This window comes from Raphanus sativus, chromosome 9 (genome assembly GCF_000801105.2).
Source record: "Raphanus sativus cultivar WK10039 chromosome 9, ASM80110v3, whole genome shotgun sequence".
NCBI classification, from domain to species: Eukaryota; Viridiplantae; Streptophyta; class Magnoliopsida; order Brassicales; family Brassicaceae; genus Raphanus; species Raphanus sativus.
The window spans coordinates 6,483,611-6,508,965 of record NC_079519.1 but is presented as its reverse complement, the minus strand read 5'-3'; the positions used below and the strand labels follow the sequence as shown (position 1 = coordinate 6,508,965).

General features: G+C 38.5%; 7 protein-coding genes and 1 pseudogene across 13 annotated transcripts; 4 read left to right on the top strand and 4 right to left on the bottom strand.

Moving 5' to 3' along the window:
• The first annotated feature begins 1,608 nt into the window (after positions 1-1,608).
• Positions 1,609-2,878, top strand: LOC108828707 (uncharacterized). The gene has a single exon (XM_018602464.2). The coding sequence runs from the start codon at positions 1,709-1,711 to the stop codon at positions 2,762-2,764; it is 1,056 nt and encodes a 351-aa protein (XP_018457966.2). The 5' UTR covers positions 1,609-1,708; the 3' UTR covers positions 2,765-2,878.
• A 125-nt stretch (positions 2,879-3,003) lies between these two features.
• On the bottom strand, positions 3,004-3,871 carry LOC130500330 (uncharacterized). The gene is given in 6 exon segments (XM_056995267.1): positions 3,004-3,248; positions 3,345-3,397; positions 3,400-3,463; positions 3,562-3,572; positions 3,575-3,739; positions 3,806-3,871. Coding segments are annotated over 5 exon segments (429 nt in total). The 5' UTR covers positions 3,720-3,739; positions 3,806-3,871; the 3' UTR covers positions 3,004-3,092.
• Positions 3,872-4,856: 985 nt separating this feature from the next.
• On the top strand, positions 4,857-9,998 carry LOC108826794 (FIP1[V]-like protein). Its single transcript, XM_018600148.2, has 8 exons — positions 4,857-5,665; positions 6,022-6,245; positions 6,413-6,539; positions 6,619-6,687; positions 6,820-6,960; positions 7,110-7,211; positions 7,312-8,904; positions 9,104-9,998. The coding sequence occupies exons 1-8, from the start codon at positions 4,934-4,936 to the stop codon at positions 9,650-9,652; spliced, it is 3,537 nt and encodes a 1,178-aa protein (XP_018455650.2). The 5' UTR covers positions 4,857-4,933; the 3' UTR covers positions 9,653-9,998.
• Positions 9,999-10,292: 294 nt separating this feature from the next.
• Positions 10,293-14,296, bottom strand: LOC108826799 (glycerophosphodiester phosphodiesterase GDPDL7). The gene is made up of 9 exons (XM_018600154.2): positions 14,179-14,296; positions 13,918-14,050; positions 12,765-13,061; positions 12,573-12,682; positions 11,982-12,480; positions 11,559-11,879; positions 11,339-11,481; positions 10,769-11,252; positions 10,293-10,656 (listed from the first exon to the last, which is right to left on the bottom strand). The coding sequence occupies exons 2-9, from the start codon at positions 14,027-14,029 to the stop codon at positions 10,355-10,357; spliced, it is 2,268 nt and encodes a 755-aa protein (XP_018455656.2). The 5' UTR covers positions 14,030-14,050; positions 14,179-14,296; the 3' UTR covers positions 10,293-10,354.
• Positions 14,297-14,660: 364 nt separating this feature from the next.
• LOC108826795 (VAMP-like protein YKT61) lies at positions 14,661-16,449 on the top strand. Its single transcript, XM_018600149.2, has 6 exons — positions 14,661-14,980; positions 15,077-15,174; positions 15,296-15,400; positions 15,604-15,669; positions 15,859-15,945; positions 16,175-16,449. Exons 1-6 carry the CDS (start codon positions 14,788-14,790, stop codon positions 16,223-16,225), a joined length of 600 nt encoding a protein of 199 aa, XP_018455651.1. The 5' UTR covers positions 14,661-14,787; the 3' UTR covers positions 16,226-16,449.
• Positions 16,450-16,479: 30 nt separating this feature from the next.
• Positions 16,480-17,358, bottom strand: LOC108826797 (temperature-induced lipocalin-1). Its single transcript, XM_018600152.2, has 2 exons — positions 16,932-17,358; positions 16,480-16,797 (listed from the first exon to the last, which is right to left on the bottom strand). Exons 1-2 carry the CDS (start codon positions 17,304-17,306, stop codon positions 16,612-16,614), a joined length of 561 nt encoding a protein of 186 aa, XP_018455654.2. The 5' UTR covers positions 17,307-17,358; the 3' UTR covers positions 16,480-16,611.
• Positions 17,359-20,771: 3,413 nt separating this feature from the next.
• On the bottom strand, positions 20,772-22,444 carry LOC108820273 (uncharacterized acetyltransferase At3g50280-like; annotated as a pseudogene).
• Positions 22,445-22,789: 345 nt separating this feature from the next.
• Positions 22,790-24,951, top strand: LOC108819339 (uncharacterized). Of its 7 annotated transcripts, none has more exons than XR_008938276.1 (9): positions 22,793-23,339; positions 23,457-23,513; positions 23,602-23,642; positions 23,799-23,892; positions 24,005-24,075; positions 24,190-24,237; positions 24,324-24,367; positions 24,462-24,591; positions 24,686-24,951. XR_008938276.1 is itself a non-coding variant. In XM_056993445.1 (5 exons), exons 2-5 carry the CDS (start codon positions 23,457-23,459, stop codon positions 24,088-24,090), a joined length of 249 nt encoding a protein of 82 aa, XP_056849425.1. In that variant the 5' UTR covers positions 22,791-23,339; the 3' UTR covers positions 24,091-24,183. The 7 variants fall into 7 exon arrangements, 2 of the variants coding, with proteins under 2 accessions (XP_056849424.1, XP_056849425.1); XR_008938275.1 differs by having other exon boundaries at positions 24,324-24,371; XR_001944235.2 differs by having other exon boundaries at positions 22,795-23,339; positions 23,828-23,892; positions 24,005-24,053; positions 24,324-24,371.
• The last annotated feature ends 404 nt before the right edge of the window (positions 24,952-25,355 follow it).

Genomic DNA, 25,355 nt, shown 5'->3' with positions numbered 1-25,355 from the left:
ACTATTTCTCTCTCTCCCTCTTCTACTACCATAGCCCCGCCATTTTCTCTTTCTTTGTATGTTTCTTTGTCTATTCCCTCTCTTCATCCCTCCCTCATTTACCACCATAGCCACCACCACTTATTTCCATGTTCCTTTGTCTACTCCATCCCTCCATTCCCCTCTTTCTCTCTATCTCTTTCCTCTACCATAGCCACCACCACTTTCTCATTCCCCTCTACTCCATCCCTCACCACTTTCTCTCTCTCTCTCTCCCCCTCCCTCTCTCCATTCGACATCTCCATCATCTTTTATCTATTCGGCGTCCCATTTTCTTCTATCTATTTGACATCTTCCCTCTCTCTCCCTTCCATCCGTTTTTTCTCTCTTTTTCCATCGTGTAAACTTCTCTAACTTTCTTCATAATCTTTATCTCATATCATGTCTCATATGTTCTATACTATTTTAAATTACAGTATAGTACAATACATTTCTTTTTCTCTTATTTTGCAATTTATATCTTTTTCTCTGTCTCATGATTCTTGTTACTCAATACTTGATTAGTTACACTGTTTTGTTCTCCAACACCGTCGCCACTCATCATTTTTCTCTAAGAAAATTTTAGAGAATTTCATATATACAAAGTTTGTGGGTGTGTCGAGAATTCCATACCATAACATGTATAGCTATAGTCACGTAATGGATAAAAGTTTGAGTTTAGGGTTTATGATTAGGGTTTGGGTTTAGAGTATACGGTTTGAGTATATGGTTTGGGTTTAGGGTATATGGTTTGGGTTTAATGTTTGAGTTTAGGGTATATGGTTTGGATTTAGGGTTTGAGTTTAGGGTATATGGTTTGGGTTTATGGTATATGGTTTGAGTTTAGGGTTTAGGTATTAGGTTATATGGTTTGGGTTTAGGGTATATGGTTTGGGTTTAGGGTTTAGTGTATATGGTTTGGGTTTATGGTTTAGTTTATATGGTTTGGGTTTAGTGTTTGGGTTTAGGGTATATGGTTTGGGTTTAGGGTTTGGGTTTAGGATATATGGTTTGGGTTTATGGTATATAGTTTGGGTTTAGGGTTTAGGGTTTGGGTTTAGGGTATTTGGTTTGGGTTTAGAGTATATGGTGTGGGTATATAATTTGGTTTAGGATAAAGGATACTCTATACAAACACTTAATCTTTTTTAGTTTTCTTATTTTCTCTATATTTTTTATAATGGTTATTATTATAAATTAATTGTTATGTACTATATATTTGACAAACATATCAATCGTTACATTAATAAAATTTCACGCGCCAGAAAAGAGAACGTGGTCCATTTCTCCATCAAATTGACGCAGGTTTTCATGCATGGCTATATTCTTAATTGTTAGGGTTTATATGATTATTGAACAAATTGACCCTTATTCGAATCTATGTACAATCAGTTTTACATTTATTTTATTGTTTCTGTTTTCTTCAAAAGATTTCATTGTCATGTCAGGTAAACGCTTTGAATGATTAAAATGTTTCAAATATTGCAATTAATTTTGTATATGCAAATTCAAGGCCCATATTGAAAATGGCCCATTGCTTTGATAAGTCGGTCCAGCTATATATATATAGATACTATGTCGTTTTGTTTCCTCTCTAGCATCTTCTTCTTCTTCTTCCTCTCTTCGATTTCCCAAAATTAAATCACAACTGATCGGAAACCTAAAAGCCTCTTCCTATCGCTCCGCCACGATGCACAGCCGTCGCCAGATCTTCGTTAAATCTCCTTACAATCAACAATCCGTCGCTCTGCAATTAGATCCTTCGCAATCCGTACTAACTCTTTCGAATCTCACTTCCTTGCTCGAACCATCGCTATCTGATTTCTCCCTCTCTCTCGATGGGAAGCCTCTGAACGCCTCCACGCGGATCCAAGCATCCAACCTCCCTCCCGTATCCATGCTCACTCTCCACCCTCGCCTCCTCGGAGGCGGAGGAGACGGCGGAGCCACGGGAGCCGAGTCTCGCGATTGCTACCTCAAGATGTACGCGGAGAAGAAGCCCGACAAGGTCGATCCCAACGAGCAGAGGCTATCGAAATGGCTGAACTGCGCTTTGTCGAACGAGCCTCTCGCTGAGCCTTGCGTGGTTGATCTCCTCGGGAACTTGTTTAACAAGGAAGCTCTTGTGAACGCGTTGCTGTCTAAGAAGTTGCCTAAGCAGTTCTCTTACATTAAGGGACTGAAGGATATGGTGAATATCAAGCTTACGAGTGTGGCTGGTTTGTCTGGAGATATAGATACGACCAGTGCTCGGTTTCAGTGTCCGGTCTCGGGGCTGGAGTTTAATGGGAAGTATAAGTTTTTCGCGTTGAGGGGATGTGGGCATGTTATGAGCGCGAAGGCGTTGAAGGAGGTGAAGTCTTCGTCGTGCTTGGTGTGTCACGCGGATGTTAAGGAGTCTGATAGGATTGTGATAAACGGTACGGAGGAGGAGGTGAGTTTGTTGAGGGAGAAGATGGAGGAGGAGAAGGCGAAGGTTAGAGAGAAGAAAGGTGGGTCGAAGAAGAGCAAGAAGAACGGTGTTGCTGCGGTGTTGGCTGATGCGAGTGTGAAGGTGGCGAAGAGACAGATGGATGATGGGAATGTTAATGCTAATGGGGTGACAGGGAAGAAGTTCAAGGCAGGGGATGCAGTGCCGGTTAATGCGACAAAGGAAGTGTATGCTTCTCTATTCACTTCCTCCAAGAAGAAGTCTGACTTCAGGGAGACTTACTCTTGCAGGTCACTACCTCTGGGAAGGAATTGATTTGTTTGAATACATGTTTGTTCGTTTCATGCTTTGCTTTGTAATAATCAATTTGCATTTGTAACTTTGATATTGGATGATATCACGTTTTACTCTTGTGTCGCAATTTGCATATCCATGTTTGCATCCACCGTATTAAAACTTGTGGAGTAAATTGTTGTATCATCAGCTGGAATTGTTGTATCCATGTTTTTACACAGTTCACATAAATCCTAGTTTCCAAATCGTTGCAAATCCTGCTAAACAGTGCTTCTCATTGGCTTAACCGTACCTCTATTTAAGCACCTGTGCAGCATTGGTGGAGCAAAGTTGTCAAGATAAGTCCTTTTCATGAGGAAAAGAAAATGAAATAGAGGGATGAATGGTAGGGAATAATCTCGTCTGCAAACTTGATCAAGATAGTAGTACGAGGGCGTTGTTGTCCTTCAATGGGTACAAAATGAGCCTTCAGCACAGCAGGAAAACCTGCGTAATCCAGAACTCCCTGTATAAAGGAAATGATGGATGGCTCATTGTTCTCTTCCTATACCATTTATGTTAAAACCTTATTCTGATGAATCTACCGAGGGGAGACACTCACCTTCACTATGACAGCAACAAACGCACCGCAGTTGAATGTTCCCATATCTTTTGAAGCTCGTTTTCACTGATCATGTACTCATCTTTATGTTCTGTTCCTTCCTCAAGTGAATCAGCAACCTAATGGCAAGTTCGTTGAGGGGCTACTTAGGATCCAAAAAACAGGTATGTCTATATAAAACATCGACACAACTAATCATCTGAAATCACTTGCTCACCTTTCCAAACACACCTTTCACACAGTGCTGTGGACGAAAGATAAAATTCCAAGTAAACGTGTCTCTCTCCGGTTCCCCTGATTCAGTGAGACGACATATATAAACATCAGAACAAAGAGAGAGAGAGAGACGTGATGAACTCGGCATTGCTCTTCCATGAACTCTTGGTCTTTGGAGCCTTTCAGGCAACAACACATACAAGTATCAGTTTCTTTTCGCTATAAAAACACAAACATAGTAGTACCTTCTCGCGGTCGCAAAGAAGCTCCAGAACTCGAAATCCAACAGCATATCCATCATCCTCTAGTCTGAGAAAGCAATCATCATCAATAATTAAAAAAACACTATTAGAATGTGAATGATTTAGACTAGAGGAAAACAATGAGCTCACACCTTCTTTCGAGTTCAGCAATATTGTCAACCTGAGTTTGATTGTACTAAACTAGCTCCGAGAATAAGAATGCAAATGCGCTCAAGCTGTATCATTTATATTTCTTATCACATTTATTTTATCATATTTATAAATAATTGGATTTTTATTTATATTAAAATATACTACCAATAATATATTAACAGATTAATTTGTATTTAATTGATATGTTGTAAAAATGATTGTTCTGTGGTTTTTATTTTTATTTATTAAATAGTGAGAAATATAACTACAGATGTTTAAAATAATAGTATGCTATAAATTTTATAAATGAATAAACTAAATCCAAATATTATAGAAATTATGAAAATGATATTACAGAAATTACGGATGCTCTCTGATTTTAGTCACAAATTTTCGTATCTTTTTATTAGATTAGTTACAAAAAGTTTATAATCGAAGTCTGAAATTTAAAAATATATATTTATATTTGTTTATCAAAGAATGTAAAAAAAGAAGATATTAAGGTGTAATCTTAATTAATTTATATAGTATCATTTATTTGTAAGCTAGATTATATGAATTAGTTTGAACTAAAAATGAATGAATACTATTTTTAAAATTAATCATTTTAATCATAGTTTAAAAAGTATCTACATGACTTGTTTGGTATATTAATGTTGAAATTATTTTAGGAAATTATTTATTTCTTAGAAAAGACAAGCATTAATTGAATATAGATTTATTTAAATCTTAGTGCAATGAATTTGTAAATATTTTGCAAGTTTAAGAGTTAATCTCAATTTTTGTATTTTTGTATTTTAATAGATTAGATTGGAATTTTAATTTTATTAATTCTAATTTCCTTTTAGTTCTGGGCTATAAATAAGGCCCTAGAGGTGGGCACAAAGGGGCCGAGACTTCTTCTCCTTCTTCAGAAGCCCTTTATAGCTTCACCACCGTCTCCATCTCGTGCTTCACTCGAATCAGCCTCCTGCTCCAATGGACGAAGACGATGAGTTCGGCGATCTCTACTCCGACGTGTTCCAACCTCCCCCCGTTCTTCCTCCTCCGCCTCCTCCTCCTCTCCGTTCAATCGACCTCAACCTCCGATCCCAAGATCAAGACGAGGCCGAACCTAATCCACCTCCCGTTTCTAGGGTTTCCGACACCACCACCACCGCCGCCACCAAATTACCACCCGCTCTCTCTCACGACGCGAATCGCGGCGGCGAAGATAAGGACATGACCTTTGATATCGAAGAGCCAGACGCCGATGATTCCGCCCCTGCGATTCCTGGATTGGCTATAGATCGAGTCGTTACAACAGCAATTGAGCAAGCTGGCGATGATGGAGGATACGGAGGAGGAGACGATTGGGATAGCGACAGTGAAGACGATCTACAGATAGTGTTGAATGACAACAACGTCATGATGGGAGGAGGAGGTGACAACAGAAGATCAAGGATGGGAGACAACGAAGATGACGACGACGATGATGATGAGGAGCCGCTTGTTATAGTAACCGACACGGATCAGAACCAACCTATGGAGGATCATCATCATCACCAGCTCTGGGGAGAAGATGGTCTGCAGCAGCAAGGAGGAGGAGAAGGAGATGGGAAAGATGGAGGAGAAGCTGTCAAGGGGAGTGGGCCTGGAGGTGCTCTTGTTGGGCCGCCTAAAGCTGGGTATAGCAGTCATGGGTATCATCCCTTTCATTCTCAGTTTAAGGTCAGTGTCCAATGTTGTCACTGGTTAGTTAGATTACTTAGTAGTGGTCTGTCTGGGTTCTTGTTTCTATTTATTCTTTTCATAAATTATGAACCTTTGTACTTGTACCTAAATCTGAATGCAAATGCAGAGTATATTTAAAAAAAATGTGAAAGGAAGATAAAAGAGCGTTATCATTTTTCTCTTTGTATATCGCAATCCTATTGTAAAATCTAACCTTAGCAATTAAAGAGAGGACTGTAAGAAGAAGAACATCTATTGGGACCCTAACTAACACTAAGAAGCAAATATAACGTCAAAGAAAAAATAAGGGGTTGGTATTGATGGACTTGACAATAATTATATTTCTCTTGCAGTATGTAAGACCGGGGGCAGCTCCCATGCCTGCATCTGCTGCTGGGACCTCCTCAGGTCAAGTTCGTCCACCCGCCAACCTTGGTGGCCCTATGGCTGGCCGTGGCAGAGGAGATTGGCGTCCAATGGGAATGAGGAATACTTCTGTTGCACAGAAAGGCTACCACCAGGCTTGGGGTAGTAATACAGCTGGGAGGGGACTGGACTTCACTCTTCCTTCTCACAAGTAAATTTTTCTGTTCGGAACTGTGGTAGTTGAGGATCATGTCGTTACTTATGCATATCAGTCTTATATACTTTTCTTTCTGCCTGACATCTAATGGGAAGCACCAAGTTTTGGTTCGTACTGACTTGTGTTTCTTTTATTTGATGTCTACCGTTGCGTGTCTTTAGGACGATATTTGAGGTCGACATAGAGACTTTTGAGGATAAACCCTGGAGATATCAAGGAGTTGATATCACAGACTACTTCAATTTTGGACTGAATGAGGAGAGCTGGATAGACTATTGCAAACAGCTGGTAATTAATAACTGTGATTCATATCTTTTATTTCAGCGAATGAAGAGTACTAAGAGGAACTTCTTTGAATTACATACAGGATCAACGCCGTATAGAGACTACGATGCAAAGCAGAATACGTGTTTATGAAAGTGGTCGAACAGATCAGGTATACTGGATCTTGGCTTATAGTTATGGCATTTAAGAGCTGATTGTTCTTCGCAGGCTGGCAATATTTTGTCAACATCACATACGAAACGGGTGACATTTGATTTCTAATCATTCTCTTGTATAATGATAGGGTTATGATCCAGATCTGCCCCCAGAATTAGCTGCAGCAACAGGGGCGCAGGGCGTTCCTGTTGGTTCTTCAGATTTAGTGAAGGTAGAAACTGCTCAAGGTGATTCAGCTAAAGCCCCAGCTCATGTTCGACCTGCATTGGTATGTTTCCTACTGCCTTTGCTCTCATTTAAAGTAGCATCGTTTATATGTGGTTCGCTATCACAGCTGGAACGTCGTGGCTATACTTTTGTCTTGTTGCTATCTAAAGCTTGAGAGTATTGGATGATTTTTTATTTTGGTTATTTCAGCCCCCTGGAAGACCGATACCTGTGGAGACTGGTTCTGGTGAGCGTCAGCCATCTGTTGATACACGTGCTCCTCGAATGCGTGATCTAGATGCTATCATTGAGGTTTAACACGTTTCAAATCTCTCTTTATTTTGCTTTTACTGGTGAGGCATCGTTGCATGCCATACTTCATGCTACTAACTGAAATCCATTTTGTTGCCAGATTGTATGTCAGGATTCACACGAGGATGCACCTTCGGATGAAAATGACACAGAACAAGCTGTTTGTAGCCTTCCTGGAGAAAATGTTCCAGTTGAGACTGGGTACGTTAACAGCAGAAGACCAGATAGGGAATCTGCTGAACGAAGTCCCACCCAGGATGAACCACGTAAGAGGCTTCTCAAAAAGAAAGACGATGAAATCTCTAGAAGCACTGGTAGTGGCCAGAGTTTTCGTTCGTCGTCTCCTGTTGGAGACAGAGGCACAATGTCACCAAGTATTGATCGTGAAGATATGGAAGGTGTAGCTGGCAAAGATGCTGAGGTGGAAGAGGAGCGTAAAACGAGTTCTGCAGTTCAAGAAGATGATGGAGGGGAATCAAAGACAGAGAGAAGTAGTGGAAACAGCAAAGCAAGATCTGGAAGTCACAGAGATCATCAGCAATTGAAGGATAGTGCAGAACAGGAAGTTATTCAAAATAAGCATTCTACTCGACCAGCTAGCAGTAAGAAACATCACGATAGCATTGCACCGCATCAGAGTAGAAAGAATCAAGACAGAGGGAAAGAAATGGAAAGAACTCGAGCGGCTAGCAAAGGTGGTAGGGAGTACTCAAATCCTCATACGGACGTTGATTACTCAATTGCAAGGGGTGACGATTATGATAGAAGGAAAGAGCGAGATGTTGATGGGGGGTTCTGGCGCAGGAAAGAGGATGACCCATTCAGTAGAAGAGGTGTGGATGAAGGGTTTAGAAAAAGGGATCGTGAAGAGGATCTGGGCTCTAAGCAGAGGGGTAAAATGAGAGAGACTGACATACGCAACAAAGATGATCATGTCCCATCGAGAAAGCATTTGGATGATGGTGGTTTAAGAAATAGTTATGAACTGGATGATCACATGGGCAAGAGGAGGAAGGATGAAGAATACTTGAGAAGAAACCGCTCTGAAAAGAATGAAATCTCATATGGTCAAAGAGAATCATCAACCAGCCGCTTGAAACGAGAACGGGGTGATAGGTTGGACCATCAAAAGAGAGATGTCCAACATAAAAGCAGAGATGATTTTGATGACCACAGTTCTCTCAGGCACATAGATGATTTCTATATGCAGAGAGATGGAAATGACAGGTTGAGAGAGCGCGAGGGTATGGATAAATTGAAATTAACTCAGGAGGATGGCTTATCAGCACGAGGAAGAGAGAGGCAGGTACCTACAAGGGGTCATAGAGGCTCAGAAGACCGATCATATATGATGAAGGATGATTATAAAGCTTCAGACAAAGAGCATCTCACAAAAGATACAACAAAGCATAGTAAACAGACGAAGAGAAGGGAATATCATGGTGAAGAAAGTTCTCATCACAGAGGACACGGAGACTTCTCTGCACGCACAGATGAGACTGTTAACAATGAGAAAATACCAAGGCAGGAGAGGACAAGTGCTAAAAGTGACAATGTTATTAATTCTTTGGACGGCCAGCAATTGCAAGACAGGAAACATAGAGATCCCAGACGAAAGAATAAAGAACAACGAGAGGGTGCAGATTCAGTGAGGAGCAAGCAAGGAGAAGAAAATGGCAGTTCCGAAGTTACGGTATGCTCTGTCAGCCTATAAACATTTTTATTAGTCTCATCCAAGTTTTGTAAACTTAACGTAACATGGTTATCGTGAATGCATTAGACCTTAGGAAGTATTTTGTTCCGTGACTAACCTCACCTGATAATATCTCTTGGTTTGGTCACCTTTAACAGACCTCACGGGTCAGTACTGATGTTTCTTTCATGCCTTCCAGGGCTCAAAAGGTAAAAATGAAGCAAGAAATCACAGGAATGAGATCCCACAGCAGCTTAACGTCACCAAAAGACACAAGGAGGATGCTTCATCTGGTGATGAGCTACAAGATTCAAAGAGAGGACGTACGAAATTGGAGCGTTGGGCAAGCCACAAAGAGCGAGATGATGCTGTCACTGTCAAGGCACCATCCACTTCTTCAAAACTTCAAGAGAAGGAAAAAGGCACTAATGGCAGAGTTAGCGAACCTGTCCATGGCTCTATTGACAAGAATCGGAATGTAACTGAAGAGAAAAGTGGCCATGACCTTGCAGAGACCAAAGATAGAAGCGAGAAGGGACCTCCCGGAGGAGATCGGCACTTGGACACGGTTGAGAAACTCAAGAAACGTAGTGAACGGTTCAAACTTCCAATGCCCACGGAGAAAGATACCACAGGAGTAAAGAAAATGGAGTCTGAGACGCCGCCCTCTGCAAAAATTGAAGGTCCTGTGGATTCAGAGGTGAAAGCAGAGAGGCCAGCAAGGAAAAGAAGGTGGACAAGTAGCTGAGTCTGGCTCTCTCTGGCTGATGCTCCATGTAGCTTCTTATACCTAAACGGATGGCATGAGATTTCTCGCATCCCACGGAGCAGTTGTGGCCGTGGAGGATCAAGTTCCGTGAAGATTAGTTAGGAAGAGTGTGTGTGAGGAGGAGCTATATTGTGTAAGAATAAGAAGGGAATACGCATAAGGATTTTACTTTTGAGAGAATACTCTTTGTAGTAGTTGATGTAACTTTTGTCAAAGATTATTTGGTCTTTTAGTTTTGTTCTCATACTAAGCGCCTCAAGTGAGAGCGATGATATTTATAAAGTACTCATAAGGCATTGTATTTTAATCTAGTAATTTTCTTACTGTTTTGTTTTGTACACAACCTTTTGAACACTTGATCATTTGTGTTTGCCTTTTTCCAGGTTTATTATGAGGAGACAGCGACAACTATGAAAGTAGGGACTGATTTGTGGAGAAAGAGGTTCGTAAATATAGAATACGGGCTTATTATCACGTTTCAAAATCTTTACCGAAATCAAACTTTCCTATGACAAACAATCAAAGTTTCTTTAGAGCTTTGATCTATAGTAACAAATCACTGTTTTGCTACATATATTTGGTTTAAATGAGTAAACGTAAATAGTTCAATTTGTATCAGTTTGGAAAATGCTGAGGGCGGGCATTGTTACAACGTAGCAAGTTATATGTTGTGATAAACTTTTATTCAGTGGCAAAGAGGAGTCCCATAGCCAGTATTGCCAGCAAGGAAAGGCACAGATTAGCAGGGGTGGCGATAGAACCAGAATGACCAGGGGCGTTTGGCGTAGCTCCAGTTGCATTGTGGGAGGCCATGTTTGCAACGGGAGGCAGAGGAGGATCAATAATGTCTTTGGTGTCGAGAGGCGGGTTTGGGGCACTAGCTGGTGGCTGTGCTTCCTTTTCTGCCACGGAGATTAGAGAGCCAGCCTCTGCAGGTAATATGGCATAAGGCTGGTCTTTGTTCAAATCTGAGCATGGACTCCCTGCATTTGCATCAAAGGGTAATCATCAGCTTTTGTATTGTTAAATGATCAAACATTATCTTTGTTATGTGTATATGGTTCTTTCATGATCTTGTTGAGGTTTAGAACTTACTTAAGTATCTGCTGGCGGTGGCAGGGAACTCCGTGATGACTCCATCAACGCCATTCCCTGCAATGAAAGTGGCAAACTCTACCGTCGGATCAGAGAAGTAGTCGAACGCTATGGATATATACTCGTTCCTTAGCACCGAGACGTAGACAGAGATATTCCCCTTGTGCATTTCCTCCACGACGTTGGTCTTCCCTGCGGCAAAGCTGTCGGAGATGGTGACGAGAGAACTTCTCAAGAGATTGACAGCATCTGCATGCTTCTTGATTTCGTCAACGGAGGGCTTGGGAGCATCTCCTATTTCCTTGCCGATGCTCAAGACTCTAGTGTAGGGAGGAACTGCCTCAAAAGCGCCCAGAACTGAACTGTCATCTGACTGAATCAATACCTTTTGGGTTGATTGTTTGTCGAGTGTGGATTTGGTCAGAGCGGACTTGACTGCGTCTACGATTCCTAAGCCTTTCTTCGATGCTAAATAAGCAGCATTCTGTCATAAAAAAAAACAAGGCGTTAGTGGTGATGCTTTAAGTTAAAGGAGCATTATAGAGTTGTAATTAAAAAAAGAGCATATGCCTGGATGTTGACAAGAACTCCAGTGACTGCCTTTTCTTTGCTGAACTTAAGGAAGTCATCAAGAGTTATGAACTTCCCGGCATTCTTGTTTGCTGGGTTTCTCGCGAGTCCCACCTTAGTTAAGAAGGGACTCTGGATTTGAGCTGTAGGCAGAGAGAGACATCCCAGTTGTCAGTAATTTAGTTTCAGATAAACTTTAGAAAAGAAATCAGTTTCTTACGCTTAAGAGACTGGATCTCAGCCCAAGTGAGATCAAAAGAGAAAATGCCGTTGGTAGGCTGGATTTCAGGAACGCTGGTGGCTCGGCTCATGAACGTGGTCATGGCGGTGGTGCTTTGTGTGAGGTCTGCGGAATCATGGCAGAAAGCTATCCCATCTTTGGACATCTGAACAGAACAGTCGATCACATCTGCTCCATCGTCCACCGCTTTTTGATAGGCTAGGTCGGTGCAGCCTGGATAGTCTCCACTTGCTCCATTGTGAGTTATGACCAACGCATGGCCTGGTCTGGGGAGATTTCCCTTTTGGTGAGAAAAGCAAGCTGCAAGTATACATACACGTAAGGGGGTTAGCTTTTTCTCTTATTAATCAAGTTTTTAAATAGACATATATATGAGAATGCGTGGATAGCAAGTCATCTCACAGATGGCTTGTGATGCTGTTGGCGGGAAATCGGTGATGACGCCATCAACAGAGAACTGGCCATTGTCAACAAACTGGAGATACTCAGCAGAAGGATCATAGCTGTAGTTAAAGCTAGCGGGCATATCATTAGCAAACCCAGAGGCATAAACCTCTAAACCGGCCTTGTGGGCATCAGCCACAAGGGTGGAGGCGGGCTTAATGTACTTAGTCGAGTCAATGGGCCAAATGTAGCCTTTCGGGACAAGAATGCCTGAAGCAAATGCTTTGATGGCTGCAAGGTTCTGCAGAATCTCGCTGTACTTTTTGCTGGTGGTGGGTTCAATTGCTTCGGGGTCTTTGAACTCGAATATGAGTTTTGTCTTGGACATGACTGCATCTTTACCGATGCTCTTCAAGAAACCGATCTCCGGAGATGAGATGAAAGTAAAGCCACGGAATCCTAGGCTTCTCAGGTACTCGGCTGCGCTCAGCTTGTGTTCCATGTAGAATGCGTCGTTCTGCACATTTGTGTTGTTTGTATTTTTTTTTTTAGTGAACCCTCCAGAGATTGGTTACTTATATTGTTTCAAAGAGAGTAAGAAGAGGAAACCTGAACGCTCAACCAGAACTTGGGAGGCTTGGTTCCTAGGACGTCCTCCACTGCGGAAATAGGCATCTGGCCGTCGAAAATGCTAGGCCGAGAGTAGATGTTCTGGACCACTGCTCAACAAGACACAATAAAAACATGAAAAGGCAGTGGTGGTGGTGGGATGAAAGGGGAGAAAAGGAGGAGAAGACATACAAGAGACATTGGTGAAGATGGTGTCAGCAGAGTAGTCAAGGGCAAACCATCCTTTAAGGTCCTCACCATTGACCTTATAGGTCTTCTGGCCTTTGGGCAAGAGCGTGGAGATGGTGGTTGCATTGTCAAGCCTGATATCAGACAAGCAAATGCCAACACCGTCCTTTGTCATCTGAAGGTTGCAAAATATTGTGACGCCAGGCGAGCTGGTGCTAACAGCCAAGTCATTTGCGAGGGCACTCGACTCCGGGAAAAGACCCGAGAAGCCACCTTTGGCCACAACCGCAGGTTCTTGACCTGAAAGACGAACAAAGAAAAGATAGTTCAAAAAAAAAAGAAGAAGAAACGATAGTTCTCTTGTTAAAACATAATCATCTAAATCTTTTCATATGTGATACTTTTTGTTAAACTATCTTTTTACCAGTATTGAATATATCATGGATATCTTTGCAAATCAATGATTAAATAATTAATTCAAAATTAAGAAAACAAGAATATTATTTGCATAAGTTTCTGTTTTTACTTTTAATTATAAATATATTGTTTTTACAACAAAATATTTATTTTTTATTGTGCACAGTCTTATAAAATCGTTTTACTTTATATTTTATGAATATTAAAATTAATTCCCCAAAGAAAACATAAATTGAAATTATATCATTTTGTTTTTTTGATGAAATTTCAAATTTATTGATCTAATCAAAAAGAATTGTTGTATCGTTTTTTTAAACCAAAAATAGATATATTTTTGGTAATGTATATAAATCTAATCTAATATTAAACTAAATAATAACATTACTTTACAAAAATTAAACCAAATAAAACATGTTAATATCTTTAAGTTAAGTATATATATTCAATTTCATGTTTACCATAAATAAAAATAACATATATTTTATAATATTATCATTTATGAAAAAATTCATATAAAAATAATCTCGCACTTTAGAAGTTTGGATGATAAGCTAATGGATTCTTGAACACAAATAAACATTATGTCTTGACCAATAAAAAACAAACAACACATGTTATTATGTAATAATATGGGGCAGTTTCATAGAATCTATAGTCAAAAAAAAAAAAAACATATATATTTTTTTGTAACATAACAAAAAAATAACATGTTTTAACTTTTACGTAAATGGATGCATACCGTTAAGGGTGAGCCATTTCTTGGCAGGAAGAGTCGCGGCAGCAGCAGGAGCCTTGGGAGCCGCAACACAAGAGTGTATGAAAAGGGAGAAAAGAATTAAAAACCTCAGCATCTTTATTTAAATAGATTGATCCTGCATGTTGTGTGTACATACGTACCCCAAATGGAAAAAAAGGAAAAGCAAAGTCAGATTACATATACTATGCAGAATTGATATCATACATTTTAGATAGAAAAGAAAGGTGAAAGGAGATCTCTTACAGTGAAAACAAAAAAGAACATTAAATGGATCTCTTCTTCTGCTGCTTGGGTTTCCTCTCGTTATGTTTTGAGAAAGGAAAAGAAGAGAGGAAGAGATGGTAAAACTAAAGGTATTAATTTAAATGGGGGTAAGAAAAAAGTTACTTGCCCATATCCTATTTATTATGCCTATTTTCTTCCCTTTCTATTTTTACCTCCTTTTCTCCTCCATTCCCTTCTTAACGGCTTTTATTTCTTTATTTTTCCAGTTTTTAATTTATTTCCTATACAGTATTTTTTCATAAATTTATGTAATCACCTTATAGAATATGATTTTATAACATCAAAAATTGGATTTATTTTTTTTTTGTTTTTATAACATCAAAAATTGGATTTATTATAGAATATGATACTGGATGATGCAGATGTCGAATAAAAAAGAAGGGCATATAAAAGAATATATAATGAAATGGCGTCTGGTTCCGACACCTCTTAACTTTTCTGTTTTGTTTTTTTGTTTTTGTTTTTGTTTTACCACCGGACTTTTGCTTTTCCAGGTTCCAAAACGCATCTCCTCCTCCTCCTCCTCCCGTCCGTCTCCTGGGCTTCCTCGTCACGCAACCGAAAGCTATGAAGATCACCGCCTTGCTCGTTCTCAAGGCCGCCCCCGAAACATCGGATCCAGTCATCCTCGCAAACGCCTCGGACGTCTCTCACTTTGGCTATTTCCAGCGATCCAGCGTCAAGGAGTTCGTCGTCTTCGTCGGCCGAACCGTCGCTAGCCGAACACCTCCTTCCCAGCGCCAGTCCGTCCAGCACGAAGGTTCCCCCCCTTCTCCTTCTAGATCTCTTCGGATCTATAGGATTAGGATTTTGCGATTGCGGTTTAATTTAGGGTTTGTTTGTTGTTGATGATTAGAGTACAAGGTTCATGCTTACAATAGGAATGGGCTTTGTGCGGTGGGATTCATGGACGATCATTACCCTGTTCGAAGTGCCTTTTCTCTTCTCAATCAGGTCTTATTTATATATATATATATATATATATCTTTTGTTTCAATCTCAGTGAGGGTGAAGATACGGTTTTGCTTTGACATTCAATTTATTTGTGTGTGTGTGTGTTGTGTTTTGTTGTCAGGTGATAGATGAGTACCAGAAGAGTTTTGGTGAGACATGGAGGTCTGCTAAAGAAGACTCCTCTCAGCCCTGGCCTTACTTAGCCGAAGCTCTTACCAAGTTTCAGGTTTTTTTTTTTTTAATAACTTGTGCAACTGCATTGTCTCATTCTTCCTCCTGTGAAACTTGTCTATGAACACTATAGGTATTAGCTCGATTAGGTGGATAAGAAAGAATCTAACTTTTACTGATTACTCATGAATCTATGACCAAGTTGGTTTTCGTTAGTCATTTGGTCTTGAATGTTTCTCTGCTCTTTGTGATCTTCAGGACCCAGCAGAGGCTGATAAGCTGTTGAAAATCCAGAGGGAGTTGGATGAGACCAAGATTATCCTTGTAAGTGCAGTGCCCACTCTCTCTTTTCCTAAGTTTTGGTAGACATACGGACATAGTTGTCTAATATGCATCATGCGTCCCCAAATAGTATGATGTTCTGTAAACGAGTTCCGTTTCTTCTGTGACTTCGAAACGAGAGAGTCTTGCAGATATGACCCCAAAACTGAATATATGTTCTGTATTGCTCAGCATAAGACCATTGATAGCGTTCTAGCCCGTGGTGAGAAGCTGGACAGCCTAGTCGAGAAAAGCTCTGATTTGAGCATGGCATCCCAGGTAACCAACCTTCTACTCTCCCATTCTAGCTTTATATTTCTTTCCTTTTTCCCCTGTCTGGGTCTCTGTGCATAACACAGTCGAAAGGGAGCGAACTTGAAAAGTGTTGTAGTTAGATAGATGAACTTATCCATGCTGGTAGCTGTTACGCGTTATATTGTTGGGGGATAGATGAATAGAGAACTTGCGTGGATGTTTCTGACATAAGAACCTGTTTTGAATGAAACAGATGTTCTACAAGCAAGCAAAGAAAACGAATTCATGCTGCACTATCCTGTGAGCTGCAACTCTCTCTGGATGTCTTGGGGTATATATAGTCAACCAAACTTTTGCTGGGGGCAGAGGCGAGACTACAGTTTATCATCATTTTATATCTATATATTTGAATCCCTTCTCTCGTTTGCATGCACTTTGAAACTCATGTCGTGTGGCGTGTTATACTCTCTACCAAGATTATATGATTGCTTTTGTTTATGTTTTTTAATGGTAAGAACATTAATCACATTCTTTTCTCCTTTTGTTGGGTACTTGATACTTCAAATAGATGGTTTTAAATGTTGAAAATAAACAAAAGCAGAACGATGTAGTACTAAAGTAAACGACAGGTGTAGTATACTACACAGACAAAGGAAGTGAAACAAGTCTTCCTTTGCGTTCATGTAATATCTATTTGCCTAAGATAGATTTGATCCACCAAACACCCTTGGTATCATCAGGAGCAGTGTTGGACTCAGGTGGTGTGTCACTCTGAGGTGTCCTATGAAGCTTGCTAACATCATACCCTTCCTCCACCGCCTTCTCCACCAGCTGCTTGTACGTCTCTTCCTCCACATGCGCCGTCCTGCTCAGTATCTACAACCACATATCCCACATAATCAATCAGTATCAATCTTTAGCTTCTTCTAGATATCATTAATCTTTTTTTTGAATCATTAATCTTTTTTTTGAATCATTAATCATAAAGACAAAAAGGCAAGAAGACATACCCAAAGATAACTCTTTGAAGGCTGTCCGATAACAGCATGCTGGTACTCAGGATCGACATACAACACCCAATAATCCCCCGTGACGGGAATGACGGGAAGGAAAGGAGGAACAAAGAACTTGACTTTAAGCTTAGCCTCGTCGCTCTTAGGATCAGCTTTGTAAGCTGACCCTTGGATGAAACCTCTCTTGCCTCCGTCCCACGTCTCGTTCAAGACGTGCACCGTGCCGTCGGGGTTAAGGGTGTAGGTGGCGCGAGTGTCTGCACCGTTCTTGGGCTGGAACCTGGAAGGGAAAGAAGCAATCTCGTACCAGCGGCCCATGTATCTCTCCAAGTCGAGACCTTTCACAACGTTCATCTCTTTCTTCTCCGTCATCTTTTTTTTTTTTTGCTTCTTGCTTTACGGTTTAGATATTTTGAGGTTTGGTAGGATAAGAAAGAGGGATTCTGTTTCTTTTATAAGAAAAAGGGAAAATTGACAATAAAAAAAAAATAAGAGTGTTGTTCCTTTGGTATAAATCATTTTTTGTTCAATTTTTCTCATTTTGCCTTTTTATATTTCTGAAAACTAATGAAATAAATATTTTTGTGAATCAAAAAAATATTAAAAATATAAACAATTAATAAAACACCTATATGCATATGCTGATATTTTATTTTTTTCAAAAAGTTGATAAATAAGAATTTGAAAATACGTTCTACTAAAGATAGAATGTGTCTTCTACGGAAAATGATATAGTAGAAAACGATTTCTAAAATAAATACGTTCATCTACTATTTTTAGAACGTACATTCTACTATTTACTAATTTTCTAAAAAAGTATAATGGACATTCTACTAATCCTAAAGCTATCTACTTTTCGTCCGGAAACATATTCTACTTTTATTAAGTATTCTAAATTTCGCAGAATGTGTTTTTTAAAATGTATTTTTCCGTCTACTAAAAGTAGAAAGCATTTTCTGGATTTTTGTCAATGTTCAAAACTTTTAGAAGACGCTTTCTACGGATAAGATTACCTGATTTTTGTGAAAATTAATGAAAATTTCAGTTAAGGAAATATTCTAAAAATCTCCTTAAAAATATTATAACTTCCTAAAACGTGTTATTTTCGATTTTGCTTGTCAATTTTTTTTTAAAAATGATTCTCTCTTGTTTTATTCATTAATCTATGGTTTTTCCATAGTTTTTCTTTTGATTTTTTTTCATAAACTCTTGTTCTCTTTGATACATATTTATACAACATGTGGTGTTTTGAAATTAGGTGCAATTTTTTGTAAAGTTTTATTTTTATTTTTATAAATTTTACAAATTTTATTTTTATTAAAAGTTTTATTAAAAACATTTTTAAAATTTATATTTTTATTAAAAAGTTTGATTAAATTAATGGTTACAAACGTTTTAAACTTTTATAAAAATAAAACTTTGTAAAATGTTTTTTTTTATAAAATTAGTTTAAAGTTTTTATTAATTTTTTTTGTAAAGTTTTATTTTATTTTTATAAATTTTGAATTTTTATTTAATTACAATTTTATTAAAAATGTTTTAAACTTTTTATAAAAATAAAACTTTGTAAAATGTTTTAAAAGTTTATTTAACGTTTTGATTAAAAAAATTGTAACTTATTTTTATTTTACAAAGTTTATTTTTATTAAATAAAATTTTAAAAGTTTTATTATATTTTCCCTTTTTAAAATGTTTTAAATTAATTTTTTTAAAATTCTTTTAGTTTAATGTGTTTAATAAAAAATTTAAACAAACTATATAAAATTTGTAATTTTTATAAAAATAAAATAAAACTTTACAAAAAGTTTTTATTAAAAAGTTTTAAAAAACTTTATAAAAATACATTTAATTTTTTTTATTTTATTAAAAATTTTTATAAAATTAAAAAGTTTACAAACATTTTAAACTTTTTATAAAAAAATAAAACTTTGTTAACTGTTTTTTATTATGTTGGTTTAACGTTTTTTTATTTTAAAAAAATTATAATTTTTTTTTTATTTTTATTAAGTTTTACAAAGTTTATTTTTATTTTAAAAAAGTTTTTATTTTTATTTTCCCTTTTTAAACGTTTTAATTATTATTTTTAAAATTCTATTATTTTAATGTGTGTAATTAGATTAATCAATGGTTAGTTTTGGGATTATGAAAGAAATTATACTAAAACGACAACTAAATGATAGTTTTATAATATGTGAATAACCATGCTGAATTTTTGTTCTGTTTTGGCAATTTTTCGTAAGAGAAATAAGGAAGGAGAACACTAGGCGTTTTGAAAGCCGGTTTACAAAAAAAAAAAAAAAGGAAGGAGATTTTCGTGGGAGGAGAGGGTGACACGTGGGAAGCGTGTAGGGTAGCCGGTTCTGTGGTAACGTCTATGAGTTACAAATGTGTAATAGGAAGGATGCAACTGTCACTTTCTCTTTTCTTCGGTGCTGTGGGAGAAAAAATACAAATACAATGGGACATACGTTCACGCTTTGATTCGACTTTCATTGCCTTTTCAGGCCCTACCAAGTACCAATAATGTTCGTATCGAATTGTAGATTTGAAAGTTTAAATGCACTTTTATGTTTTAACATGCTTTTTTTTCTTTGGAAAGAAATCAGAAGGAAATTAATTCATTATGATTGCAAATAGAAACTGAGATTTCCTTCTAGATAAAGAAATGTTAGATTTATTACCCTCGATCTACGAATAATAAGTGGGCTGTAAATGTAACGAGTTTTGGCCCAGATTTGCTAATTAGCGGCCATGACAATTATCCTCCAAATCTGTATTTTGGTTTTAGTAATCAACAACACAATTCAAGTCCACACAGAGTTACTTTCAATTCAAGCCCTATTATAAATCAATCGAGTATGAAACTGGTGCAGTGTGTCAACTGTTCTATTGACAACCGGAGGAAACAAAACAATGTGGAAACTAAAACATTAAAAATGAATGGTATTCAAAATAAATCAATCGAGTATAAGTCTTACAAAAAGTTTCAGTTATTTTACTTTTACCGGGCTTATGTTACTTTACTAGGAATATAACTCCAATAAATCATAAGAGCATGAAACTGGTTGGTGCAGTGTGTCAAACGTAACATAACTCCAATAAATCATAAGAGCATGAAACTGGTTGGTGCAATGTTCTATTGACACACTGCACCAACCAAAATGAATCCGTTTATGATGTTGTGTATAGCCAAGACCATATCTGAATGCGCTAATCTTTCATGGTTTGCCAACATGTGAAATTTGACATCTTCGCTTGTTTGGGACTGTTCAAGCGAGTCTATGTTCTGGAGATGGAGACGTTAATGGTTTGAATTGTGAATTCATCCATCGCTGACTCTGACTGACCATATAGATCAGTGACCATATTGACTCTCACGTTTTGATTATTTTGAGGCCTTCTTACACCATTGATTTTGATTGTTTTTATAACTTCCACCGGACGATTAATGGCTTCCCACAGATTTTTGATTTCATTCATCATAACGTACTGTAATTTCTGAAGTTCAACATGCACTGCAAGGAGGAGGTTGATCTTCACATTTTCTATGCACATAAAGTTGTCAAGCTCGTACGTAGTGGCCATATAGTTGTCCGTATAACTACTGCACATAAAGAACTTTTGTTTTATAAAAAAATAAATTATTTTAGGTAGTTGAAAAGGAATGAAATGGAAGAAACAATGATAACATTTTGAAAAAAGAAGTAAAAAAATGGAACCAAGAGCCAAGTTGTGATACTAACTGATAGATGTGAGTGACCTCGTGGAATCACAACTTTATAACAAATTTTAGACAAACACAAAACACAAACTTTTGGGCAAATAATTCTTGCCGGTTTTTTGGCTTTTCATTGATATATAATAGAAAGAAACAACGTTGGAAACTTGCTCCTTCAATTACGTGAAATAGGAGAGTGGTAGAAGTGATTTTCTAAACAATTAGGAAGACAACTTCTTCTTATAGACTCAGCAAGAAAATTCAAAGACTAAATAGATAAGATAGAGAGATAAAATTAAAAAAAAAAAATAAGCAATGTATCTCCGGTTTGGGATTCTGTTTCGGTTTGATACTCTTCTCTCCGGTTCAGCTACTGCATCATATTCTCTAAGAATTCAACATCAGCCAATAACTTCACAAGCACATGAGACCATAAGGTCGCATGAACATCAATACTTCCTTCTTCAATCCCCTGTAAAAGCACAAGCGAGCCTCTCATGCTATTCATGGGTCTAGCTCTAGCAGCAATCGGCTTGCCCCAACCAAAATCGTTCCCATACACATCAAACCAAGGAGAGCTCGTGACAGCCACAGAATCACAAACCATTGCACCAAACGTTTTAAGTATCTTCACGTTTCTGACCCAATTCTTTGCATTAGTTTTGTACTTTTCATCCGTTTGCGACCGAACCATTTTATTTATTTGCAAAGCAGCCCAACCCATCTCATGATCCAGCAGTTCCCCAACCGTGACTGAAGCTACCCCGAGAAAGACCACGTTTCCGAAACACTCTTTCTCGAGTGGAGGGTTTAGCCTCTGCCTAAAATCAACTGCTACCTTGCAGTATGTTTCTTCTTCCCGGCTCAGACCACTATGTCTCATTACGGACCTCCATAAATGTGCAGAAAGGGCTTGTAAGGACGAGATAACGGCGTCGCTGGAGCCAGCTTCGGTGTTGGCTTTAGCTTTGAGATACGAAAGATTCATCTTTGAGAAGTGAAAAACTCTTTCTTCCGAAGTGGGACGCAGAGAAGTTTCTTGGCTTGGAGAAGGGCCACCATCTCTGAAGCTGGAATACGTATCGGGAAACTGATCCCGTCTAGGAACCATCCTCTGAGCTTAAGAGGAGGGTTATGGTTCTTCATCAGAACACCCGAGCAAATCTTGGACCAAGTATTAAAGAACCTCCAAACTGAAGCTCCATCAGCGACCATGTGATTATAAGCGAAACTGATGAAAACACCATCTTTCATCTCGGTGACTTGCACCGCAAGCAAGGGCTCGGTGAGGCCGTCGATGTTTTTAACGTCAACACATGGGAAGAAACGGCGCATGAACTCTGGAACAGAGCCATCAGGCTGAAGAATGTCACTCACCGATAAAGATTTGGATTCGGCGTGGACGAACTTAGCACCCGAGGATGAGCCGTGCTCCTCCTCCTCTTCGCAGTCGATGTAAAACGACACCGTGTTGTCTTCGAGATTCTCCACTTTGACAAGACGACCTGAGAAGGGGAAGTAGATCTCTAAAGCAACTGAGAGAGATGTCTTTAACCGAGAGACGAAATGGGTATCCGGGTCGGGCTTGTGAAAGAGAAGACCTCTTTGAGGATAACCTATGTAAAGAATGTTAAGATCAAACGGAGCGAGATGGATCTTTGTCCGACTGGATTGGTTTATGTTTCTTGGTCGAACAATGCTTGAAGATATTACAGTCACATCTGCCATTGTTTTTGATCTCTCTCTCTCTCTCTCTCTCTCTCTCTCTCTCTCTCTCTCTCTCTCTCTCTCTCTCTCTCTCTCTCTCTCTCTCTCTCTCTCTCTCTACGATCACAATCAGTGTTTGAATAAATGATCTGAACCATAGTAAGATCAGAGAAAACTTACATGAACATATATATATATATATTATATATATATATATTTTTTTTTTTTATCAAACATGAACATATCAAACAAGTATTAAAAGCTGAATATAAGCCTCAGCTAGCCTGTCCACGTAGGACATTAAAATCCACCAATGGGAGTCTAAATGTTTTCCACGTCAGACTGCTCTGTTTTGTGATTGGGCCTTTTGATTTTCTTTGGGCATGACTGTGTTATTCCTGGCCCAGTAAACCCTTTAATCAAACAGACGACGCCTTCCTGTCACAAACGCGATCTTCCCCTTTACCCTTTCTACAATCCCTAATCTCCTGAAACCTTTGCTCTTCTTTTCTCTGTCGATCATGAAACCTTTCCTATTCCTTTTCTCTGTTCCGTTTCGCGATCTGAACGACGACCATTCAAGACAGCCTTCACTTCTTTTCTCTCATTTATGGACTCTCTTATATATGTTTTGTCCCTCTGATTTTTCCACATATAACACAAAATCACGGCTTTATTCCGATCCAAACTAAATTCTCTCTACCGCACTGCAATGAGTTCCAACGGAAAGTCCATGGTACCTGGTGCCTCCAAGTCGGAGAAACCAAAGGGCGCTGCCGCTAACTCTTTTCCGGACACGACCAAGCCCATCGCTGCACCCTCTGTCTCTTCAGACCTCTCCATTGGCGCTCCCCCCCCCCTCTCGAAGAAAGACAAAGTCGATTCGTCGGACTCCTCTTCCAGACTGACGAAACCCAGCTCCAAAACCGGTGTTGCTTCCGGTGTCTCGATCGGCCGTCCTAATCCGAAGACATCTACTGGTAATAACCCACGTCGTTTCTTTTTCAAAATTTTATTATATTGTCCGATTGATAAACAGATTTTAAAATTGAGTTTGATAATGGTATTCACCGTCTCGGTTGCTCTCTTCCATGTAGATGATGGTATCGTGTTGTAATTTGGACATTCGAGTTTTAGATGAAAAATGTTTGCAGGTTGTTCCACGAATCTCATTTTTGCTTCTTTTGTTTTTTCGAATGATATTTTTATTGGTCTGTAATATTGACCTTCGAACATTATCAGGTCTCAATACAAAGACAGCCAGACAATGTGGATCTCCAAAGGTACAATTAACTCTGACTCTCAACTTCTTGCAACTCTTTTCTCCTTTTACAGTCTTCTTATTCCAAGTTTGATGCTTTTGTTCTGTTTGTATCGTAAAAGCTGTTTCTTTCTTTCACATGATGGCTTATTTACTTAAAAGTTATTTGTTTGTGTAGCTAATGAGGGCTCCTTGATTGTGTTATAGTCTACTGGAAGCTCAGTTGATTATATTAGTTGCTTTGAAGATTGCAGGACGCCTTCATGAAACCGGTAAGATTAAAATCAGTAATCTTATTAAAGCCTTGAAGCGATAGATTCAGTTTTATGTTTATGAATGAACAATCAACTTGAACTGTTTTTCCTGTGTTGTATGAATTTGCAGCTCTAGATGCCGCCACTAAAGGGAACCGATACATCCACTCTTGCCTCAGGTACTTCCATAATGATCTCAATGTTAGTCTTATCTGAACAGAGAGAACACTGCCTATTTACCAAATAATTTTGCTTCATATGGTTCCTTAATATGGTTCTTTGCGTGTCAACCATGTGGTTGAATGTTTTACACAGGGAGAGAAATAAATACCATGCTTAGGTTATCTAGCGGAGATAACAATAGTGAGTCCCACAAAAACATTTTCCTTTGGAAGTCACTGAATTATTTTTGCTAACCTCCCTTACATGACAATGTTTTCTATATATAGAGGAAGACAAGCGTTAGGATCACAAGCCAAAGATCCAAATCTGAGTCGGTCAATACATTTCTCTGCTTTATTTACCTATAAGCATGTACAAACTTCACCAAAAACTCTAATTTAAGGCACCTTTTCCTATCTACACAGATACTAGGTCAGAGATCCAACCAGATTCAGACAAGGCCAGCCAGAGTTTGGTTTTTGGCTCATGCTTGGAGGCAGCGCACAGAGGAACAACGAAAATAATTCTTTTACTGGACACTAGACAACATTCAAGGTATTTTCTCTGTATTAATCTCCAAAATGAAACTAACTCGCACTCACCTCTAAAAATTTATCACTTACCGCCCGCCTCTTCTTACTTCTTTCAGATTTTTTTCGACAAAAAGGAATGTGTAGAGTAAGTGAGCGAATCTCAAATATGTCGAAGAGATTTTCAATGCAACCATCGTGAAAGATGTTGTGGTTTACAATGCAATGGCTGAGGTTGTAAGCCGATCAGTGAAACTATATTTTGTGTGGGGAATAATAGAATAAAAGGAAATATTTACAAAAAGTGATGATTAATAAATACAGCGAGCTCGAAACATATATATAGTTCTGTGAAACCAACAAGTTATTAAAATGTTTGATGATTTGTGTGTTTGTGTTTCTGTTTTATTGGTGCGTTTATAGAGGTTCCTTTGTCGGTAACTAGGAGAACACAAAGTCACCCTTCAAGAACTTATCCATGAATCTTTTACTCATTCATTGAAAATTGGCATCAGTAGAATATGGCAAGAATACACGAGGCCATACTCCAAGCAATGTGTCTGATAATAGAAACACCGTCAACACCCACAATCTGAAATCAATCGTTGAAATGCATAAGCATCCTCAGTCCGTGAATAAGTCACTCCTGTTTTTATAATTCCAGAAAAACATGAGATTTTGTTTTGAGTTCTCAGTTTACAGTAACAAGTTGTGATGTTTTATCTACATGAACCAGCTTTTGGAAGTCAATAAAAGAGCTAATCTATTCCTAAATGTCTTCATATAAAA

Bases quoted from the DNA above. Each gene is read 5' to 3' on its own strand.
- LOC108828707 (XM_018602464.2), top strand. From the start codon at position 1,709: ATGCACAGCCGTCGCCAGATCTTCGTTAAATCTCCTTACAATCAACAA.
- LOC108826794 (XM_018600148.2), top strand. From the start codon at position 4,934: ATGGACGAAGACGATGAGTTCGGCGATCTCTACTCCGACGTGTTCCAA. The intron at 5,666-6,021 runs GTCAGTGTCCAA...TTTCTCTTGCAG, and splicing joins CCTTTCATTCTCAGTTTAAG to TATGTAAGACCGGGGGCAGC. The intron at 6,688-6,819 runs GTATACTGGATC...GTATAATGATAG, and splicing joins AAAGTGGTCGAACAGATCAG to GGTTATGATCCAGATCTGCC.
- LOC108826799 (XM_018600154.2), bottom strand. From the start codon at position 14,029: ATGCTGAGGTTTTTAATTCTTTTCTCCCTTTTCATACACTCTTGTGTT. The intron at 12,481-12,572 runs GTTTCCTCTTCT...ACAAATGTGCAG, and splicing joins AGTTCTGGTTGAGCGTTCAG to AACGACGCATTCTACATGGA. The intron at 11,253-11,338 runs GCATATGCTCTT...TTTTTATGACAG, and splicing joins GAGTTCTTGTCAACATCCAG to AATGCTGCTTATTTAGCATC.
- LOC108826795 (XM_018600149.2), top strand. From the start codon at position 14,788: ATGAAGATCACCGCCTTGCTCGTTCTCAAGGCCGCCCCCGAAACATCG. The intron at 15,175-15,295 runs GTCTTATTTATA...TTTTGTTGTCAG, and splicing joins CCTTTTCTCTTCTCAATCAG to GTGATAGATGAGTACCAGAA. The intron at 15,670-15,858 runs GTAAGTGCAGTG...TGTATTGCTCAG, and splicing joins ATGAGACCAAGATTATCCTT to CATAAGACCATTGATAGCGT.
- LOC108826797 (XM_018600152.2), bottom strand. From the start codon at position 17,306: ATGACGGAGAAGAAAGAGATGAACGTTGTGAAAGGTCTCGACTTGGAG. The intron at 16,798-16,931 runs GTATGTCTTCTT...ATGTGGTTGTAG, and splicing joins CTTCAAAGAGTTATCTTTGG to ATACTGAGCAGGACGGCGCA.
- LOC108819339 (XM_056993444.1), top strand. From the start codon at position 23,072: ATGAGTTCCAACGGAAAGTCCATGGTACCTGGTGCCTCCAAGTCGGAG. The intron at 23,340-23,601 runs GTAATAACCCAC...GAACATTATCAG, and splicing joins TAATCCGAAGACATCTACTG to GTCTCAATACAAAGACAGCC. The intron at 23,643-23,827 runs GTACAATTAACT...ATTGTGTTATAG, and splicing joins GACAATGTGGATCTCCAAAG to TCTACTGGAAGCTCAGTTGA.